The 15,687-nt window shown below is 44.9% G+C and overlaps 1 protein-coding gene across 7 annotated transcripts in view; it reads right to left on the bottom strand.

The window, feature by feature from the left end:
- The window catches only part of LOC135553156 (arf-GAP with Rho-GAP domain, ANK repeat and PH domain-containing protein 1-like), a 106,534-nt gene that overhangs the window by 75,745 nt on the left and 15,102 nt on the right, over nucleotides 1-15,687 (bottom strand). For 6 of the 7 annotated variants that reach the window (XM_064985307.1, XM_064985309.1, XM_064985310.1 and 3 more), the window contains exon 2: nucleotides 3,007-4,159. In XM_064985307.1, coding sequence (XP_064841379.1) covers nucleotides 3,007-4,082 — 1,076 coding nt within the window. In that variant the 5' untranslated portion in view covers nucleotides 4,083-4,159. Of the gene's footprint in view, nucleotides 1-670; nucleotides 774-3,006; nucleotides 4,160-15,687 lie in introns of those variants that run through there. The other variant, XM_064985313.1, reaches the window with a different exon arrangement.

The raw sequence follows: 15,687 nt of genomic DNA, 5'->3' as shown, positions 1-15,687 counted from the left end.
ACCCCACCCACTGGCTAACAGGACTGTGAGTGTGTGTGTGTGTGTGTGTGTGTGTGTGTGTGTGTGTGTGTGTGTGTGTGTGTGTGTGTGTGTGTGTGTGTGTGTGTGTGTGTGTGTGTGTGTGTGAGTGAACTGGCATTCTTCCATCTCTAAAAGAAATCATGTTTAAATGTTCAACTTTTTTGAAACTCCAACCAACTCTTTCACAAGTGTGAAACCACCCCAGCAAGTCTGTGGGAAAGACATTGCCGACTCCTTGAATTACAGAGGGATGAGAGATCTATTAGCATCACAGTCACATCCACTTCCCTTCCTGAATCACTCCTTACAATGACAAAATCTTTGGGCCGAAGTCACTAATAGAAAACTACTGCAGCAACAGCTTCTTTCCGTGTCCTTGTCTCTGTACACAGCTACGCTGTTCAACTGCTGATAGCAGAACACAAATACACTCTCACACACACTTATACATCTCTCAGCGTCAGTAGGCTCAGCCTCTAGTTGCAAAAATATCAACACAAAACAGCACAAAGTGATACACAGTGGGGGAGAAGGGGCATGAGCATCAACACAGCACAGAGATCCTGAATAGGAGAGAAGGGCGAGGGGGGGGGGGGCAGAGGAAGAGAAACAGAAAGGAAAACAGAGAGAAGAGGAAAGTCATTCTCACCTGTCCTGGCATGTCCAACAGGGCCATCCTCACTGGAGAGGAGCGATAAACACACAGAGGAGGAGGAGAAAGGAACTAACGTTTCACTGAGAGGGAGGAGTAAACTGCCACAGGTGGGCGGAGAGAAGGAAGCACAGAACACTTTTAGAGACGTAGTGCGGTGTGTTGCTACTTCAGAAAGAGTGAAAGCAGACACTTCCTGCATTCTCTCTCTCCCTCTCCCTTTGTAAAGAGAGAAAGAGCAAGAGAGGGGTGGGTAGAGAGAGCAAGAGAGGGGTGGGTAGAGAGAGCAAGAGAGGGGTGGGTAGAGAGAGCAAGAGAGAGGTGGGTAGAGAGAGCAAGAGAGGGGTGGGTAGAGAGAGCAAGAGAGTGGTGGGTAGAGAGAGCAAGAGAGGGGTAGGTAGAGAGAGCGAGAGAGGGGTGGGTAGAGAGAGCAAGAGAGGGGTGGGTAGAGAGAAAGGTGGGTTGAGACAGCGCAAGAGAGAGAGAGACACTGTGTGTCACACACACACACACACACACTGAGTAGAATAACCTAGCTCGCCCTAGACAAAGAGTCAATTTGGGCACCAGGCTGGGGAGTGAGGCCTTCTCTGCTTCCTTAATCTTTCTGACAGAGACCAGGCTGGGGAGTGAGGCCTTCTCTGCTTCCTTAATCTTTCTGACAGAGACCAGGCTGGGGAGTGAGGCCTTCCTCTTCAAGGAATACCTAGGATAGGATAAGTAATCCTTCTCAGAGACCAGGCTGGGGAGTGAGGCCCCCTTCCTGAATCTTTCTTAATGACTTAGATGCACTATTGTAAAGTGGCTGTTCCACTGGATGTCAGAAGGTGAATTCACCAATTTGTAAGTCGCTCTGGTTAAGAGCGTCTGCTAAATGACTTAAATGTAAATGTTAATCTTTCTATCAGAGACCAGGCTGGGGAGTGAGGCCTTCTCTGCTTCCTTAATCTTTCTGACAGAGACCAGGCTGGGGAGTGAGGCCTTCTCTGCTTCCTTAATCTTTCTATCAGAGACCAGGCTGGGGAGTGAGGCCTTCTCTGCTTCCTTAATCTTTCTATCAGAGACCAGGCTGGGGAGTGAGGCCTTCTCTGCTTCCTTAATCTTTCTATCAGAGACCAGGCTGGGGAGTGAGGCCTTCTCTGCTTCCTTAATCTTTCTATCAGAGACCAGGCTGGGGAGTGAGGCCTTCTCTGCTTCCTTAATCTTTCTGACAGAGACCAGGCTGGGGAGTGAGGCCTTCTCTGCTTCCTTAATCTTTCTAACAGAGACCAGGCTGCACACACACACACACACACACACACACACACACACACACACACACACACACACAGAGTTGGGTTACTGAATCACCAGTGAAACTGCAGTAGTAACTGATAACAGGTCCTCATGACCATAGATAGTAAGCTGGATAGACTAGAGTGTAGATTTGGGAAAGCTAATGATCCCTTATTGATGTCACTTGTTAAATCCACTACAATCAGAGGAGATGAAGGGGATGAGACCGGTTAAAGAAGGATTTTTAAGCCTTGAGACAATTGAGACATGGATTGTGTATGTGTACCATTCAGAGGGTGAATGGGCAAGACGGAAGATGTAAGTCCCTTTGAACGGGGTATGGTAGTAGGTGCCAGGAGCACCGGTTTATGTCAAGAACTGTAATGCTGCAATGCTGCTGGGTTTTTCACACTCAACAGTTTCCTGTGTGTATCAAGAATGGTCTCCCATCCAAAGGACATTGAGCCAACTTGACAACTGTGGGAAGCATTGGAGTCAACATGGGCCAGCATCCCTGTGGGACGCGTTAGACACCTTGTCGAGTCTATTCTCCGACGGATTGAGGCTGTTCTGAGGGCGGTGGGGGGGGGGTTCTTAATGTATGCAACTCAATATTAGGAAGGTGTTCTTAATGTTATGTACACTCAGTGTAAACTAATACTGCCCATGGTTCTGTGAGATACACTCTCTCTGAGTAGCAGTAGGCGTAAACTGAGAGTGAGTCAGTGTACAGTAGGCCTTAGAGCGCAATACCAAGTGCTGATGCAGCAGGGTCACAACCTTGTGGACAAAGTGTATATGATCAGGATATGGTGTGTCATGAGGAAACTGACTTTGCCCTGTAGAGGGCGATGTTAACCATGGACAAACACCCTGAAAAAGAGAAGCGCTTCACAGCCAGAGATACTACTGTTCCTATGAAACCTCACTCTGACCACACACACACACTTCTGAAAGGGAAGCAGTTTATCTGAGCCTGTTGGTTTAGATTGTGTCCAATAGAACAAACGACAGAAGTAGAACTCACAACATTGGGAGCCAAACAGCTGCCCTCTTACCTCTGTGTGCGTGTGGTTCTGGAGGGCAAGACAGGAGGTTGATGTGGGATTGGAGCAGGACTATGAGGCTCTTTAGGGCCCGCCCCCACCACATAGACTTTAGGGGGGAGGGGAGGCACGCCTTGATCAGATGATGACTGGTCATATCGTTCAAATGAGGAGGAAGAGGAGGATGAGGATGAGGGGGAACCAGGGGAGGGCTTTCTTCCTCCCTCCAACACCTGCTGGGAGTGTCTGGCTGGTGGGTAGATAGCCAGAGGTGCAGGACAGGGCCTGGGGGAGGGTAAGGTGAGGGGATTGGTGGTAAGGCGAGGAGGAGGTACAGTGATTGGGGTGTTTAAGTTGTTATGTTCAGATCTGGGTGCCGTGGGGGAGTTTTTAGGGGAGGTGGGGATGAAGCGTAGTGGGGGGCAGTTTGGAGTGCTGCGAGGTGGGATGGGGGGTAAAGGGGAGTCCTGGGCACTAGAATGGGGGGTGGTAGGGCAGGGAGTAGTGTTGGGACGAGGGTAAGTCTGGACACAGTCCAATGTCTCCACAGGGACAGAGCGGTACTTCGTTCTCTCCTTAGGGACTGGTCTCTGTGCAGGGACTGGTCTCTCTCCATCCCTCTCTCCTTCCCTGGACACTGATCTCTCCTTAGGGACTGGTCTCTGTGCAGGGACTGGTCTCTGTCCTCTAGGGACTGGTCTCTGTGCAAGGACTAGTCTCTCTCCTCTGGACACTGGTCTCTGTGCAGGGACTGGTCTCTCACTCCCCACAGGCCTGGGTCTGTCTGTGAACACTGCTCTCTCTTCCTCTCTCTGGTCTCCCTCTGCAGCCAGGTGTGTGTGTAGAGCGTCAGGCTCACTCTGTGGGTGTGTGAGAGTGTTTGTGTGGAGTGTTTTTTGCAGGCTGGCTAGGATGCGTTTGCGGTGTCCAGGCAATGTGATTCCAATCGTCTCTAGCTGATCCTGGGTCAGCCCTTGGCATTCCAACAGCGTTCCAAACCCCGCGTCCTGGAACACTGGGAAATACTGGTCCAGATGCAGCACACACAGCCACTCCCACACCGACACACACCCGTCCGCCTCAGACATCACCACAGTGTGTTTGAGTGGGTGTGTCTCTACGTGTATATATGTGTATGTATGTCCAGTCAGTGTTCAGATCAAACCTATGGAAGAAACAGGAAGATATGTTAGGAATTCAACCTTTATCAATAGAAGTGTACATCCAGTCAATACAATTAACTTATATTCCGTTCAGAAACACAACCCCACAGCGACCCCACGGCAACCCCACGGCAACCCCATGAAGAGGATGTTAGAAGACTACAGTGAGTAGAATCTTTGTTTGAAAATCAACAAGTTCCACCTCTTGGTCAATGAACACCACTGTAAAACACACTGTTGACACCAGAGCAAAAGCATTACTGTTGGCAAATTCTCTTCCTTCCTTTTCCCCTCTCTCTCTCCCTCCATCTCACCTTCTCTAACCACAGATAAGAGACCACTGTCTCTAAACAGACCACAAAACACCCAACAGCTAGCACGCACACACACCCACAGTATGCATACACACACACAGTATGAGAGAAGAGACTTATCTTATCTCCCTAAACTCTCTTACAGTCAGTGATCAGCAGATCTTAATCTATGGAGGTCGAGAACTGTCCACTCTAAAAACACCCACCAGCTAAGATTTCTCCCTCCCTCCCTCTCATACATAAACTAAATTAATAATTAATAATTCCTCCTCTACTGGTGACTACAGTAAAGCCTGAGTAGTACAGCACGAGGACACTCTTCTCCTTTGCTAAATGACTGTAGTAAACGTTTACCCCATCTCATAGTTTCAAAATATTGGACAAGAGAACACTTTGTACAAGGATGTAGGAGCTGTGTGACACAAGACAGCAAACCTCACATATTACATACACACATTTATTTGTATTTATTTCCTAGTCACACATCAGCACAAGACCGACCTCATTAGTACCAGGCAGAAAACAGTCCAATAGTTGAACTATTTTATTCTGCAACCATAAAAAAACATTAGACCAGAAACAGACTGTGGGACAGAGGTGGTGTCACTGACCCGTCACAAGAGTCAACACACACAACTACCTGTACTTCTAAAACAGAGGGGTGGGTAGGTGCCTCTATGTGGAGGGACACACACAACCCTTGTCTATTTTGCATGTTAAATGGACACCATTTGGGAAAGTGTGAAGAAGGACATCAGTGTCTGTAAAAATAACTGCAAATCATTTCCTGTGGTATTTCCTGTCCTTCCTCTAACTGACAGGCCAGAGATCACAGAGCTCTCTCTCTCATTAAATACAAATGTTTCTTATCAATCTACACACAATACCAAGTAATGAAAAAGACAGGTTTTTAGAAAAAAAATACATGTCTTCTCACTGTCAACTGCGTTTAATTTTCAGCAAGCTTAACATGTGTAAATATTTGAAGGAACGTAACAAGATTTAACAACTGAGACATAATCTGAACAAGTTCCGCAGACATGTGACTAACAGAAATGGAATAATGTGTCCCTGAACAAAGGGGGGGTCAAAATCAAAAGTAACAGTCAATGCAGCTGGTGGCCACACCAGATACTAAGTACTGCAGTGCATCTCCTCCTCATGGACTGCACCAGACTGCACCAGATTTGCCAGCTCTTGCTGTGAGATGTTACCCCACTCTTCCACCCTCGCCCTTTGATCTAACAGGTCCCAGGCGTGCTCAATGGGATTGAGATCCGGACTCTTCGCTGGCCGTGGCAGAACACTGACATTCCTGTCTTGCAGGAAATCACGGACAGAACGAGCAGTATGGCTGGTGGGCATTGTCATGCTGGAGGGTCATGTCAGGATGAGCCTGCAGGAAGGGTACCACATGAGGGAGGAGGATGTCTTCCCTGTAACGCACAGCGTTGAGATTGCCTGCAATGACAACAAGCTCAGTCCAATGATACTGTGACACAGCACCCCAGACCATGACGGACCCTCCACCAAACAAATCGATCCCGCTCCAGAGTACAGGCCTCGGTGTAACGCTCATTCCTTCGATGATAAACGTGAATCTGACCATCACCCCTGGTGAGACAAAACCGCGACTCGTCAGTGAAGAGCACTTTTTGCCAGTCCTGTCTGGTCCAGCGGCAGGGGTTTGGGCCCATAGGCGACGTTGTTGCCGGTGATGTCTGGTGAGGACCTGCCTATAACTGACAGGCTGGGTAGCCTGGGCGGCAGGGTAGCCTAGTGGTTAGAGAGTTGGACAAGTAACCGGAAGGTTGCAAGTTCAAACCCCCGAGCTGACAAGGTACAAATCTGTTGTTTTAGCCCCTGAACAGTCAGTTAACCCACTGTTCCAAGGCCGTATTGAAAATAAGAATGTGTTCTGAACTGACTTGCCTAGTTAAATAAAGGTAAAATTTAAAAATTAAAAATAAAGTCTGAGAACTGATGTGCGTTCCTGGAGTAACTCAGGCAGTAGTTGTTGCCATCCTGTACCTGTCCCACAGGTGTGACGTTTGGAGGTACTGATCCTGTACAGGTGTTGTTACACGGGGTCTGCCACTGCGAGGACGATCAGCTGTCCGTCCTGTCTCCCCGTCTTTGGCGTCTCACAGTACGGACTAGAGGTCGACCGATTAATCGGAATGGCTGATTAATTAGGGACGATTTCAAGTTTTCATAACAATCGGAAATCTGTATTTTTGGGCGTCGATTTTTTTTATTTGTTTTTTTTATACCTTTATTTAACTTGGCAAGTCAGTTAAGAACACATTCTTATTTTCAATGACGGCCTAGGAACAGTGGGTTAACTGCCTGTTCAGGGGCAGAACGACAGATTTGTACCTTGTCAGCTCGGGGGTTTGAACTTGCAACCTTGATATTACTAATTTATCTAGCGTGTCCTGCGTTGCATATAATCGATGCAACGCTGGGGGATAATTTAACAAAAGCGCATTTGCGAAAAAAGCACAATCGTTGGACGACTGTACCTAACCATAAACACCAATGCCTTTCTTAAAATCAATACACAGAAGTATATATTTTCAAACCTGCATATTTAGCTAAAAGAAATCCAGGTTAGCAGGCAATATTAACCAGGTGAAATTGTGTCATTTCTCTTGCATTCATTGCACGCAGAGTCAGGGTATATGCAACAGTTTGGGCAGCCTGGCTCATTACAAACTAATTTGCCAGAATTTTACGTAATTATGACATTGACGGTTGTGCAATGTAACAAGAATATTTAGACTTAGGGATGCCACCCGTTAGATAAAATAACGAACGGTTCCGTATTTCACTGAAATAATAAACTTTTTTTTTCTTCGAAATGATAGTTTCCGGATTCTACCATATTAAATGACTAAAGGCTCTTATTTCTGTGTGTTATAATGTTATAATTAAGTCTATGATTTGATAGAGCAGTCTGACTGAGCAATGGTAGGCAGCAGCAGGCTCGTAAGCATTCATTCAAACAGCACTTTCACAGCGCTGTTTATGACTACAAGCCTATCAGCCCAATGGCTGGTGTAACTGATGTGAAATGGCTAGCTAGTTAGCTGGGTGTGCGCTAATAGAGTTTCAAACGTCACTCGCTCAGAGACTTGGAGTAGTTATTCCCCTTGCTCTGCAAGGGCCGCGGCTTTTGTGGAGTGATGGGTAACTCTGCTTCGAGTGTGGCTGTTGTCGATGTGTTCCTGGTTCGAGCCCAGGTAGGGGCGAAGAGAGGGACGGAAGCTATACTGTTACACTGGCAATACTATAGTGCCTATAAAAACATCCAATAGTCAAAGGTTAATGAAATACAAATGGTATAGAGGGAAATATTCCTAAAAATACTATATTAGCTACAACCTAAAATCTCTTACCTTGGAATATTGAAGTCTCATGTTAAAAGGAACCACCAACTTTCATATGTTCTCATGTTCTGAGCACGGAACTCAAATGTTAGCTTTTTTTTTACATGGCACATATTGCACTTTTACTTCTCCAACACTGTTTTGCATTATTTAAACATGTTTCATTACTTATTTGAGGCTAAATAGATTTTTATTGATGTATTATATTAAGTTAAAATAAGTGTTCTTTCAGTATTGTTGTAATTGTCATTATTACAAATAAATAAATACAATTTTTTTAAATTGGCCGATTAAATCGGTATCGGCTTTTTTGGTCCTCCAATAATCGGTATCGGCATTGAAAAATCATACTCGGTCGACCTCTAGGACGGACATTGCAATTTACTGCCCAAGCCACATCTGCAGTCCTCACGCTTCCTTGCAGCATGCCTAAAGCACATTCACGCAGATGAGCGTGAGTCAGTAGAAAGGCCTAAGTTTTCAGAACTGTGACCTTAATTACCTACCGCCTGTAAGCTGTTAACAACTACTGTTCCACAGGTGCAAGTTCATTAATTGTTTATGGTTCATTGAACTAGCATGCAAAACAGTGTTCAAACCCTTTACAATGAAGATCTGTGAAGTTTTGTTTTTTTACGAATTATCTTTGAAAGACAAGGTCCTGAAAAATGGACGTTTCTTTTTTTAGCTGTGTTAGAGACACACACACACACACACACACACACACACACACACAGTGGGGCAAAAAAGTATTTAGTCAGCCACCAATTGTGCAAGTTTTCCCACTTAAAAAGATGCAAGAGGCCTGTAATTTTCATCATAGGTACACTTCAACTATGACACACAAAATGAAAAAAAAAATCACATTGTAGGATTTTTAATGAATTTATTTGCTAATTATGGTGGAAAATAAGTATTTGGTCACCTACAAACAAGCAAGATTTCTGGCTCTCACAGACTTGTAACTTCTTCTTTAAGAGGCTCCTCTGTCCTCCACTTGTTACCTGTATTAATGGCACCTGTTTGAACTTGTTATCAGTATAAAAGACACCTGTCCACAACCTCAAACAGTCACACTCCAACCTCCACTATGGCCAAGACCAAAGAGCTGTCAAAGGACATCAGAAGCAAAGTTGTAGACCTGCAACAGACTGGGAAGACTGAATCTGCAATAGGTAAGAAGCTTGGTTTGAAGAAATCAACTTTGGGAGCAATTATTAGGAAATGGAAGACATACAAGACCACTGATCATCTCCCTCGATCTGGGGCTCCACGCAAGATCTCACCCCGTGGGGTCAAAATGATCACAAGAACGGTGAGCAAAAATCCCAGAACCACACGGGGGGACCTAGTGAATGACCTGCAGAGAGCTGGGACCAAAGTAACAAAGCCTATCATCAGTAACACACTACGCCGCCAGGGACTCAAATACTGCAGTGCCAGACGTGTCCCCCTGCTTAAGCCAGTACATGTCCAGGCCCGTCTGAAGTTTGCTAGAGAGCATTTGGATGATCCAGAAGAAGATTGGTAGAATGTCATATGGTCAGACGAAACCAAAATATAACTTTTTGGTAAAAACTCAACTCGTCGTGTTGAGGACAAAGAATGCTGAGTTGCATCCAAAGAACACCATACCTACTGTGAAGCATGGGGGTGGAAACAACATGCTTTGGGGCTGTTCTTCTTCAAAGGGACCAGGACGACTGATCCGTGTAAAGGAAAGAATGACTGGGGCCATGTATCGTGAGATTTTGAGTGAAAACCTCCTTCCATCAGCAAGGGCATTGAAGATGAAAAGTGGCTGGATATTTCAGCATGACAATGATCCCAAACACACCGCCCGGGCAACAAAGGAGTGGCTTCGTAAGAAGCATTTCAAGGTCCTGGAGTGGCCTAGCCAGTCTCCAGATCTCAACCCCATAGAAAATCTTTGGAGGGAGTTGAAAGTCCATGTTGCCCAGCAACAGCCCCAAAACATCACTGCTCTAGAGGAGATCTGCATGGAGGAATGGGCCAAAATACCAGCAACAGTGTGTGAAAACCTTGTGAAAACTTACCATCGCTCAGATTTTTTTTCTAATTTTGTCTGTCATCGTAGAAGTGTACCTATGATGAAAATTACAGGCCTCTCTCATCTTTTTAAGTGGGAGAACTTGCACAATTGGTGGCTGACTAAATACTTTTTTGCACCTGTGTGTGTGTGTGTGTGATATATATATATATATATATAAAACTTTATTTAGATAAGTATTCAGACCCTTTGCATTGAGACTAGAAATGTAGTTTAGGTGCATCTTGTTTCCATTGATCATCCTTGAGATACTTCTACAACTTGATTGGAGTCCAGGCACACACCTATCTATTTAAGGTCCCACAGTTGACAGTGCATGTCAGAGCAAAAACTAAATTTTCCGTAGATCTCCGAGACAGGATTGTGTCGAGCGTGGCTACTTTGAAGAATCCAAAATAATATATTTTGATTTGTTTAACACTTTTTTGGTTACTACATGATTCCATATGTGTTATTTCATAGTTTGGACATCTTCACTATAATTCTACAATGTCGACAATTGTAAAAAAAAAAAAAAAAAAAAAAAAAAAAAAAAAAACTTGAATGAGTAGGTGTGTCCAACTTCTGACTGGTACTGCATACTATCTGTTCATCTTCCGTCTATTTCTGCCATCTTCCCCTTTCACTCCTTCAAGCATGAGTGACTCAGTTTCTCTTGTCTTCTCTTTCTAAGCATATACTGTACATCTATCTTTCCAGAATGTCCATCTATCACTGTGTCCATCTTGTAACAGGGTGGAGGTGCCTCTATTAGATGTAATATGGTAGTCATGAGACTGAACTGTGAGGTTGCTATCGGTCTATTTGAACTAATTGGTTATTTCTGTTAATTTATTGCTGGTGTTAATTGATTGCAGGTGTGATTGTGACCATCGCCTCTTAAAATGTCTGCATTTCTGAGAGCCAAGAGGAAGGGAAAGGACAGAACTGCTGCGGTCTCCAAGTCCCACACCAAACTTGATATTTGCTGTGCCTGAGCTACACTACTTAAACTGCATGTACTGGAGACACTGAAACTGTAAACCTTTTTGATTGCCACTCTGAGTCTGCTGACCCTTACAGCTTTTTTGAACCTTTTTGTAATAAACTGCATTTTTGATGATCCTGTGTTGTGTGTAGTCCATAGTGGTACCCAGTTCAGGTCTCTATTGACCCTGCCCTACAACCTGTGGAGGCTAAACCATCTCTCTCTCCAGGCTGGTTATAACCATGTTTCTATAATGCAGCAACAACGAGGCATTCTGTTACCTGGGCAACAGAAAACAAAAACAGACACACAGAGTAGAGGGGCCATGGGGATTCATATGGACAGGACAGAGCCAGAGTTGTGATTTTCTGACACTGATTAAGAGAGTTACCTGACACATCTTTGACATTATTTAAGGGAAGTAAGAGATTGTGTGGGTGTCAAGCTTCACATCCCCTTTCAAGTACACATAAAAACACACGATGCCAGAGTTAAACTCAGTTCTTTATAAGCTGCCCTCTCAGAAAGGGCTGTGGAGTCACAAGGTGACATTTAAATCACCTCAATATGAGCTACTGTTGAGTCTCCCCACCTTATCTCAAAATGAGCTACGGTTGAGTCTCCCCACCTTATCTCAAAATGAGCTACTTTTGAGTCTCCCCGCCTTATCTCAAAATGAGCTACTTTTGAGTCTCCCCACCTTATCTCAAAATGAGCTACGGTTGAATCTCAAAATGAGCTACTGTTGAGTCTCCCCACCTTATCTCAAAATGAGCTACTGTTGAGTCTCCCCATCTTATCTCAAAATGAGCTACGGTTGAGTCTCCCCACCTTATCCTAAAATGAGCTACTGCTTTAATACCTTCTCTTTCGCTCATACTCTTTCTCTGCATTGTAACACCTCTGTTTCACACCACAGGTTGCCCGTTTAGCAGACTAAAAAGAAACGCCTGACTCTTCTCACACACACAGACATCTCCAGTCACTCATCTCGGGGCCTCAGAGACAGCGGTGTAAACATGCTGACTCAGCCAACGACCTCAAAGAGCCACTGAGATCAAACCACACACATACACAATATCTAGGCTATTTCTGTCTCCTTCTAGCTCCCCTTCACTCTCTTCCATCCTCTCTGTCTCATGAAAAGACAAACATACAAAATGGTACTACAGATATAGGGTCATCATCCAAAAGGTCACCATCCCAATATGGTAAAATCAGACAAGACACGCTATAAGAAATGTGAAACGGTAAGCTTTAGAAAAAAATGTATCTCTGACCCATTGTGATTAGTGAGTATGGTGGGGTACTTTGATAGTCAGCAGCCACTAGCTGTGACATCAGTGCCAGTCAGCCAAAATAATTTAGATTTATACAAAAACACACACACATATATACGACGACAAGCTCAGCGCTGGGATTAAAAGACTGTGTAAGGAAAGTACACAACACAGTCTGGACAGAGCTTTCAGAAGTCCAGGGAGGGATGGGGAGCAATCCAGATGCAAGGAGATATTCAATAATGAAAAAAAATAATCATCATCGAAAGTTACATATATCGTATGGTTTTCACAATATCGAAATATATTTTTGCACTAGTTGGCTGTACCTCCATCAAACTTCCAATACTTTTCCTTCATATCTTATTCTCCATCTTCTTTTTAAACATGTAGACAATTTGTTTTCAGCACTTCTATTTCCATATCTGGCTCTCTCTTGTCCCTCTGCAGCAGACCTATGGTAAACAATATGTTGGAACATCGAATCGCAATAAAATCACAGTATCTGTATTTATTATGGATCCGCATTAGCTGCAGCCAAGGCACCTGACCACACGATTGAATAGTTGTCCTGTTGCGACAAAACTAGGGCCTGTAGGAACTGCCTTGTTGATAGTGCTGTTGAGAAGGTAGAAACAGGGCCTGTAGGAACTGCCTTGTTGATAGTGCTGTTGAGAAGGTAGAAACAGGGCCAGTAGGAACTGCCTTGTTGATAGTGCTGTTGAGAAGGTAGAAACAGGGCCAGTAGGACCTGCCTTGTTGATAGTGCTGTTGAGAAGGTAGAAACAGGGCCAGTAGGAACTGCCTTGTTGATAGTGCTGTTGAGAAGGTAGAAACAGGGCCAGTAGGACCTGCCTTGTTGATAGTGCTGTTGAGAAGGTAGAAACAGGGCCAGTAGGACCTGCCTTGTTGACAGTGCTGTTGAGAAGGTAGAAACAGGGCCAGTAGGACCTGCCTTGTTGACAGTGCTGTTGAGAAGGTAGAAACAGGGCCAGTAGGACCTGCCTTGTTGATAGTGCTGTTAAGAAGGTAGAAACAGGGCCTGTAGGACCTGCCTTGTTGACAGTGCTGTTATGAAGGTAGAAACAGGGCCAGTAGGACCTGCCTTGTTGATAGTGCTGTTGAGAAGGTAGAAACAGGGCCAGTAGGACCTGCCTTGTTGATAGTGCTGTTAAGAAGGTAGAAACAGGGCCAGTAGGACCTGCCTTGTTGATAGTGCTGTTGAGAAGGTAGAAACAGGGCCTGTAGGACCTGCCTTGTTGACAGTGCAGTCAGTTAATGACACATTCTTATTTTCAATGACGGCCTAGGAACAGTGGGTTAGGGGGCAGAACGGCAGATTTTCACCTTGTCAGCTCGGGGGATCCAATCTTGCAACCTTACAGTTAACTAGTCCAACGCTATAACCACCTGCCTCTCGTTGCACTCTACAAGGAGACTGCCTGTTACGTGAAAGCAGTAAGCCAAGGTAAGTTGCTAGCTAGCATTAAACTTATCTTATAAAAAAACAATCAATCATAATCACTATTTAACTACACATGTTTGATGATATTACTAGATATTATCTAGCGTGTCCTGCGTTGCATATAATCTGACTGAGCATACAAGCGTACAAGTATCTGACTGAGCGGAAGTAGGCTGCAGCAGGCTCGTAAGTGTAATGGATGTGAAACGGCTAGCTTAGTTAGCAGTGCGCGCTAAATAGCGTTTCAATCGGTGACGTCACTTGCTCTGAGACCTTGAAGTAGTAGTTCCCCTTGCTCTGCAAGGGCCGCGGCTTTTGTGGAGCGATGGGTAACGATGCTTCGTGGGTGACTGTTGTTGATGTGTGCAGAGGGTCCCTGGTTCGCGCCCGGGTATGGGCGAGGGGACGGTTTAAAGTTATACTGTTAGATTGATGCTGTTGACCCGGATCACTGGTTGCTGCGGAAAAGGAGGAAGGTCAAAAGGGGGGTGAGTGTAACGGATGTGAAACAGCTAGCTTAGTTAGCGGTGCGCGCTAAATAGCATTTCAATCAGTGACGTCACTTGCTCTGAGACCTTGAAGTAGTAGTTCCCCTTGCTCTGCAAGGGCCGCGGCTTTTGTGGAGCGATGGGTAACGATGCTTTGAGGGTGACTGTTGTTGATGTGTGCAGAGGGTCCCTGGTTCACGCCCGGGTATGGGCGAGGGGACGGTCAAAAGTTGTACTGTTATATAAGCATTCACTCAAACAGCACTTTCGTGCGTTTTGCCAGCAGCTCTTCGTTGTGCGTCAAGCATTGCTCTGTTAATGACTTCAAGCCTATCAACTCCCGAGATGAGGCTGGTGAAACCGATTTGAAATGGCTAGCTAGTTAGCAGGGTGCGCGCTAATAGCGTTTCAAATGTCACTCGCTCCGAGACGTAGAGTGGTTGTTCCTCTTGCTCTGCATGGGTAACGCTGCTTCGAGGGTGGTTGTTGTCGTTGTGTTCCTGGTTTGAGCCCAGGGAGGAGCGAGGAGAGGGACAGAAGCTATACTGTTACACTGACAATACTAAAGTACCTATAAGAACATCCAATAGTCAAAGGTTAATGAAATACAAATGGTATAGAGGGAAATAGTCTTATAATTCCTATAATAACTACAACCTAAAACTTCTTACCTGGGAATATTGAAGACTCATGTTGAAAGGAACCACCAGCTTTCATATGTTCTCATGTTCTTGAGTAAGGAACTGAAACGTTAGCTTTTTTACATGGCACATATTGCACTTTTACTTTTACTTTCTTTTCCAACACAATATTTAAACCAAATTGAACATGTTTCATTATTTATTTGAGGCTAAATTTATTTTATGGATGTATTATATGAAGTTAAAATAAGTGTTCATTCAGTGTTGTTGAAATTGTCATTATTACAAATAAATAAAACAAATCGGCATCGTTTTTTTGGTCCTCCAATAATCGGTTTCGGCGGTGAAAAATCACACTCTGTCGACCTCTACTCTGGACGGTTCTGACTTAGAATATGTGGACAACTACCTAGGTGTCTGGTTAGACTGTAAACTCTCCTTCCAGACTCACATCAAACATCTCCAATCCAAATCTAGAATTGGCTTACTATTTCGCAACAAAGCATCCTTCACGCATGCTGCCAAACATACCCTCGTAAAACTGACCATCCTACCGATCCTCGACTTCGGCGATGTCATTTACAAAATAGCCTCCAATACCCTACTCAATAAATTGGATGCAGTCTATCACAGTGCCATCCTTTTTGTCACCAAAGCCCCATATACTACCCACCACTGCGATCTGGACACTATCGTTGGCTGGCCCTCGCTTCATACTCGTCGCCAAACCCACTCGCTCCAGGTCATCTACAAGACCCTGCTAGGTAAAGTCCCCCCTTATCTCAGCTCGCTGGTCACCATAGCAGCACCCACCTGTAGCACGCGCTCCAGCAGGTACAGTGCCTTGCGAAAGTATTCGGCCCCCTTGTACTTTGCGACCTTTTGCCACATTTCAGGCTTCAAACAAAGATA

Source organism: Oncorhynchus masou, chromosome 13 (assembly GCF_036934945.1).
Source record: "Oncorhynchus masou masou isolate Uvic2021 chromosome 13, UVic_Omas_1.1, whole genome shotgun sequence".
NCBI classification, from domain to species: Eukaryota; Metazoa; Chordata; class Actinopteri; order Salmoniformes; family Salmonidae; genus Oncorhynchus; species Oncorhynchus masou.
Note: the sequence above shows the minus strand (reverse complement) of the source record. Positions and strands in the feature narration are given on the sequence as shown.